This window comes from Ruditapes philippinarum, unplaced genomic scaffold (genome assembly GCF_026571515.1).
Source record: "Ruditapes philippinarum isolate M1 unplaced genomic scaffold, ASM2657151v2 ctg6415_1_1_1_1, whole genome shotgun sequence".
Lineage (NCBI taxonomy): Eukaryota > Metazoa > Mollusca > Bivalvia > Venerida > Veneridae > Ruditapes > Ruditapes philippinarum.
In genome coordinates, this window is record NW_026862032.1 from 36399 (window position 1) to 43830 (window position 7432).

The 7432-nt window shown below is 32.9% G+C and overlaps 1 protein-coding gene across 1 annotated transcript; it reads right to left on the reverse strand.

Moving 5' to 3' along the window:
* Nucleotides 1-2342: 2342 nt before the first annotated feature.
* LOC132717726 (uncharacterized) lies at nucleotides 2343-6980 on the reverse strand. Its single transcript, XM_060701274.1, has 2 exons — nucleotides 6062-6980; nucleotides 2343-3325 (listed from the first exon to the last, which is right to left on the reverse strand). The coding sequence occupies exons 1-2, from the start codon at nucleotides 6519-6521 to the stop codon at nucleotides 2364-2366; spliced, it is 1422 nt and encodes a 473-aa protein (XP_060557257.1). The 5' UTR covers nucleotides 6522-6980; the 3' UTR covers nucleotides 2343-2363.
* Nucleotides 6981-7432: the final 452 nt, after the last annotated feature.

Genomic DNA, 7432 nt, shown 5'->3' on the forward strand with positions numbered 1-7432 from the left:
AAGGTAATAACAGTTTCTAAAAGTAATAAATGACTGTAGTCTAGAAATTTAAGTATGATACATATAGCAATGTGAAATAAATAAAAATAATAATAAAAAATAAAAAAATAATAAAATAGTAATAGTTATAAGTTAACATCTACAATTTATAAATACGTAATTGAAGGTTTCCTTAAAAAATATATATAATAAATAAATTATGTCAAAACCAAAAAGGCAATTTCAAATAATAATATGATTTATTAGAGCTAGCAGACACGTAAACAACGATAAGTCAAATACAAATTACAAATTGAAATAATGTATCAGTGTTATGCAGGACTACACATAAACACTTTACAACATCAATGAAAATAAATGTTATTTAATCAAAGATAGAATGAACTATTCATGAGAAATACAGAATGAATAGGAACAAAACCGCTTTAACAAATGTAATAGAATATATAAGCGGAATTAATTAAAATGAAACATAAACAGATTAAAAACATGCAATACAGAACTAAACAAGCTAAACAATAAAGAACACAAAAAGGGCGGGAGGGAGTGGCAAATTCGAAGAAAACAACCGACTGGAAACGTGTCTTGACAAAAACTGTAACTAAAAGGCGCCAAAACCTAACTTAAATACAGTTTGGCGTAATGATACAAAAGTGACCCTTGACCTAACTGGTGAAGTAACCAATCAAAAAGGTTGTTTATTGATATACAACAAATGGAATGGAGTAATAGTACAAAAATGACCTCTGACCTATATAAAGAACAACCAATGAGAAAGGCTGTTTTATCCATAATTAAAAGATTTTATTGTAAACAAAATGCTTCAAATTATGTCAAAACCAAAAAAGGCAATTTCAAATAATAATATGATTTATTAGAGCTAGCAGACACGTAAACAACGATAAGTCAAATACAAATTACAAATTGAAATAATGTATCAGTGTTATGCAGGACTACACATAAACACTTTACAACATCAATGAAAATAAATGTTATTTAATCAAAGATAGAATGAACTATTCATGAGAAATACAGAATGAATAGGAACAAAACCGCCAACTCCCGGCCAAACATAAAGCAGAACAAAAATTATATACAAAAGCATAAATATACAAGCACAAGAAATGTAAGTTAACACAGAGCTACCAGTACCATCAAGACAATTTTCAAAAATATCATTACTCTAAGGGATTAAACAGTTTTAAGTAAATATATATAAATAAATAATAATTCTTAAAGGAAGCTCCGTGCAAAATTACAAGCAAACAAAAATTAAATTAAAAGCAATAGCAAAGCAAAATAACAGCATTCAAAAATGATGAATCAAGATGTCAGAAAAATGGGTACCCAAAGATAAAGATGAAAAAAGAAACAAGGGTAACGTCAAGATACCATTACCACTTATTCCCAAATCCTCAAAGGAGTAAATATACCTCCTTTAAAAGGAAAAAACTCACAGATGATATAAAGATGCTAACATCATATGAGCAACAATAGCCGAGGAAATAAAATACTTCCCTCAAAGCTAAAACAACCCAAGTCTATAATATGATATCCCATTAAACTGACATCAAGATGAAAATAATAGAATGGAAGCTAATATACAAATGTTACAATACAAGCAAATAGAAAATTTATGAACAAAAAAATTTATGTCATGCAAGAAATAAAACGAAAGTTAAAGAGGAGCACAAAAACAAAATAAAAGTTGTTCCTTTTGTTGTTTGCAATAGAATAACACTTCTGTGCCACAAGTTGGGAAGATCACTTATTTTTAACTATTTTTTAAAAATAAATTACAAAGCAAACTAGCCTTTCAGTAAATGAGCCACTGTACGAATGAAAAAATTACGAAGGAGTCTAACCCCTTCAAAATTTAAGTGCAAACCACCGTCTCTGACTGCGAAAACATCGAGATTTGGTTTACCACAGTAAAAGAAAGGACGATAGGAATGAATGAACTGACAATGACGTTCTTTGCATTTAGCCTCTAACCTCTGATTTAATAACTTTACCTTAGAACTAGTCTGAGAATAATCAACTGGACGAGGAAGTATACTTGAAAAAACAATATGAGTCGATGAAATACTACGAATAACTGTAATCAAATTATTAAAATAACTCAAAATTTGATCAACTGACAACTTGTCATGAGAATTAACATCATTAGTTCCAACATGAATGATAGTAAAAGGCTTGTTGACCAAAGAGGGGTCACGTTGAATCTTGGTTGTTAATCGAACCAAATTAATTCCTGGAAAAGCATGGACCCTTGTAAACCAAATGCCATCCACATGTTTAGCAATTGAGTCAGAAAGAATATGAACTCGTACATCTGCAAAGAGAAATTCAAAAACTGAATTCTATAAAACATCAAACATTTTAGTTAAAATGTGTGCTTTATCAGACCAATTTAATTCTAAATATGATTTGAAAGCATCTGATTTCCAATCACCAAGCAACTGAATATGCTCTGGGGGAATATTGGAACGATGAGCAAGGGTTGCAAAACCCCTCCTGAATGAATGAGTAGAAAAACTTTCAGGAGATAAACCGATTAAAGATATACACTCCCTTAGTTTTTTTTGAAATAAGTAATAAGAAATATAAGAACCATTTGTAAGAGTAAATAAAACATTATGATGATAATCTAAATTCAAACTAAGCAGTTTCTCATAAGCGACAACCGGACACAATCTTTTATCTTTAAGTCTCAACAAAGGACTTACAACTTCTCTTTCCCCAAACTGAATAGTTTTCGACCAATTAAAATGGACCAAAATGTAATCATGAAAATAACGTATACTTTCTGTACTTAAAAACCGACCCTTCAAAACATCAGCAGAAGAAGTAGGGACTAAATTAGACTTTCTAGCAACTAGAAAAAAGGCAAATAAAAATAAACACCAATACACAACATTGTCCTGAATGGAAAAGTCTAATTGTTCATGGATTTTTAATAAAATACTTAAGGTAATGGGCTCAGCCTGCTTAACTGATCTAGGCTTCAACCTTTGCAAACCTTTGAATGAAAGATTTAACAAATAAGAATTAATATGATCAATGTTAAAACCTAAACAAAAATGTAAAGTTTTGACACCACTAATATAATTTTTGATACTCTCAACAGAAACAAAAGTCCTACTGAGAAATTGAGCATACAATTGAAGAGTAAGAGTAGAAGCAGGTAAAAATTTAAATTTAAAATATAAACAAAATAAAATAAAACTCTCCCACTGAACACGTAGATTTTTATTCGTCCCCTCCGCAAAGGCTGAAGAGTTAGAATTCCTGAGCTCTTGGCGTAAAATTTTAAGCTCTGATTCTGAAACAAGAAATCACCAATTATGAAGAAAACGAAAATGCTCTACATCCACATCAACTTCTATCATAGAAGAAATATCGGGACAACCATTCAAAAATTCATCTCTAAACTTGGAATCTATATGCCATCTACTCAAACAGTCAGAGGCCCGATTATTACAACTACTTAGATGAGTAGCCCTTAATTGAAACTCATATATAGATGCAATGAAGCATATTTCCCTCAAACAATGTTGCAAGAATGAACATTTGGCTTTACCTGTATTAATCACAATACAAACTGCCAAATTATCACAATTGATTACAACTTTCTGCCTTGATAAATCAGAACCCCAAAGCTTCAAAGAGACTAGAACAGTCAACATCTCTAAACATGTGATGCTTAAAGATTGATCCAAAATAAACCTAGGGAAAGAAGCATGAAAAAATTTAGAGCCGTATAAACCCCCACAGCCTGTTAAACAACTATCACAACTGAAAACACTATCAACAAGAGACCATTCACCATAATCAATAAGAGATATTCCATTATACAAGGGTAAAAACTCATGCCACCACAATAAATCCTTCTTAACTTCAAAAGGAACTTTAAAGGAGTCACCTTTATTTCCATAACAATCACGTAACCAATTCAAAATTCTGTTAACAAAAACACGACTAGACCTGACACAAGCTCCAACAAAATTTAATTTTCCCAGCAGTCTTTGTATATCTTTCAAAGACGCACTATCCCTACCTAACCAAGAAGAAATCAACCCCCTGATTTCCTCAAGCCTCTCCTTAGTTATCTGCATAGTCATACTTTGAGAATTAAACAGGACTCCTAAAAAGATCATAACTTGAGACGGTGCACAAGCTTTATCTACAGCTTCTTCAATACCACTTCTAATAAATAGTTCACGTAAAAAATGAAAGGAAAAATCAGCATTAATTTTACTTTCCACGCCTGCAAAATCATCTAAGTAATTAAGGCAAGATAAACCTACATTATGCATCATAAAAGCGAAAGCATTTGTAACTCTCTGACATATAAACGCAGAGGACCTCAACCCCATAGCTAGAACAGTATCAAAAAATATATGATTTTTCCATGAAAAACCAACTAAATTATAACTTGAAGGGCAAATACTTATCTGCCTATAGGCACGCCTTAAATCAAGCTTGTACATAAAACATCCTTGACCTTTATTTTTAATTAAGGCCACAAAGTCATCAATTTTTGGAAAAACCAAATCGACTATGTCTCCCAGATAACGATCCTTGGGAACAAAGTCATTAACACCAGTTCCATTTTTTGGAAAACTTAAATCCAAAATAACTCTACGTTCGTCAGGATTTGACTTAGGAACAGTATTAAGAGGTGATATCACCATACCATCATCAAAAGGACAAGTAACAAAAGGACCTATAATAGCTCCATGTGATGCTTCTTTTTGCAAATATTTAATCATGTGACTTGGAAATAATTTAGCCCCCGAATGATTCTTAACTTTTGAGGTTTTAGAAAACAAAATACTTGTGTCATGCAAATCTACATCTATTGGAAAACCAAATTTCAATAACTCACAAACCTGTAAGTCATTATAACCATGAAGCATTCTTGTCATAAATGCGGTATCAATCTTATGATTCACCGGAATACGACAACCCTCAAAATTAAATTTACCGGAGGCTTTAACCTGTCTAGCAATGTCCAGCTTGTTTAAAGAAGATAAATTTAACTGATCTTTAACAGAAAAACAAACTTTACACTTTCTGTTATGACTACAAAAACAATCAGAATCGATTGTGTCTTGAAGTTTTAGAGAATGTTCCATATTCCTTTTACAAAAATCAGGTAAAAATAAATCAACTAATTTATTCTCAGAGAAAACACAATTGGACAGTCACTGATTAGCGTGTGGACATGCACTGGAACATTCAGGATGAGGTAACTCTTTCTTGTCTACATCCCAACAAGTCGCACAGATATGCTTAGCAAAGTGAGTTTTACCTCCCTTTGATGTGACAATATGAGCAGATTTAAATGAACATTTGTTCCTCTGATATTTTGAGCAAAACCACACTTTGCTACTCTCATCTGTACTAGAACTAACTTTAACCTGAGGAATATTGTACCTGGGGTTTGGCTTCAACTGTACTGACTCAGATCTGAACCTAAATTTTTGACAGTGTCTGGCCAGGACAGCTGATTCCACATACTGAAAATCATCGCCCCAAGCACTATGACCAAGCTCTATTTCTCTTAAAACTGCAGCATATAATGATTTTATAACATTGAAATCATAAGAGCTGTTAAGATACATTAACTTTCTCAAAAAATTCAAACGACCTTGTTTTTCTTTCTTACAAATTCCTGAAGAGCAAATAATTTCTAATTCTCCAGCAATAAATAAGTTAAATTCAATATTCTCAAAAGATACATTTTGGTTAACAAAATCAAAGCGTAAATTAGAATGGGGATATTGCTGTTTAAATTTAACAGAATCTGACGATCTTGAAGCAATTCCTGATTTAACCTTATGTGTCTTATTTCTACCACTTTTAGATTTTTTACTTTGTTCCAAAGAGATATCTAAATCACTATCAACATCTGACGTAGAAGCACACGATGAATCACAACTAGAATCAGAGTCTGAAGACGCTGAACTAATCAAGCCTAAATTTGCAAGTTCCTTCTTAGCCGCTATTCTTAAATTGGACATTTTGCGTAAAGCATTTATATCAAGTGACGTACCTTCTGCACCGGCATGTGAAGATTTGGATGATTTCTGCCCTCGAGAACTGGAAGTAGTGGGACGAATATGTCTGCCCTTCTTTCTAGACGATAGATCGGAAGCTTGAGGATGAAGGGACTTCTCTAACTCACTAACAAACGCTTCTTTCTCCTCAACTTTCTTACGAAGAATTTCTAATTCTCTCCGCTCCTGTAAACGAGCCTGATGCTCATCCAACTCACTCAAACGCCGCAACAACCTCTCTTTTTCCTCTTTTTCGGCCAAATCTGAACTTGGACGTGATTCCGGAAGTACCTCAGGCGGTGTCACAGTAGAATCTTCTTCATTCAAATCAAACAACTGGCTGGGAGAAGCCAGAACAGGTTCAATTAATTGCCTCTTGGGAGTAAATCCCTTTCCCTCATTCATAGCTTTATAGTCAGGAACTTCTTTGTTTCTAGCTGATCTCCTGTCAGTCATTTTGAACAAATTTCAAAAAACAATAAAAAATACCTGTCCTTCAAAAGATAAATACACACAAACAGGCTAGTCCCTGAACAACTGACGATTAAATAGTTCGCTACTCTACATCGTATATGATGAATGGAAAACTGAAGGAAACTTATCAATATGAAATTCGGGCACAGTAAAACCCTTTCCAAAAACAAATTCGAAGAAAACAACCGACTGGAAACGTGTCTTGACAAAAACTGTAACTAAAAGGCGCCAAAACCTAACTTAAATACAGTTTGGCGTAATGATACAAAAGTGACCCTTGACCTAACTGGTGAAGTAACCAATCAAAAAGGTTGTTTATTGATATACAACAAATGGAATGGAGTAATAGTACAAAAATGACCTCTGACCTATATAAAGAACAACCAATGAGAAAGGCTGTTTTATCCATAATTAAAAGATTTTATTGTAAACAAAATGCTTCAGATAGATAAAATTAAACTTACTTATAAAAGTGCATAAAAATTTATGATAGAACTTATACAGCATAAAAAAGAAACAAGATAAAGCACATACAGTGTAACAAACAAAGTAAACTAAAATTAAGTTGCATGCACAGCCTAATGGAATGGGGAATAAGGAGTTTTAATATGAACAAAGCGTACAAACACAACAAAGATTCAACTAGCATAAAATACAAGGGTTTAATAAGAGGTTAATACACGACAGGAGAGGGCCGGAAGGTGATAATCGGCCTGCAAAATGAATAATGGACCCGAGGGCTTTAGCCCGAGGGCCATTATTCATTCAGGGCCGATTATCACCTTCCGGCCCTACGCTGACGTGTATTAATGTCTTTAATACACTTGGTAGATCTAATAGTAGCATTTACAAAAAAACCAACAAAAATAACAAAAACATAATCAAAACAAATA

Bases quoted from the DNA above. Each gene is read 5' to 3' on its own strand.
- LOC132717726 (XM_060701274.1), bottom strand. From the start codon at position 6,521: ATGACTGACAGGAGATCAGCTAGAAACAAAGAAGTTCCTGACTATAAA. The intron at 3,326-6,061 runs GTACGTCACTTG...TTCTTGTTTCAG, and splicing joins TTCACATGCCGGTGCAGAAG to AATCAGAGCTTAAAATTTTA.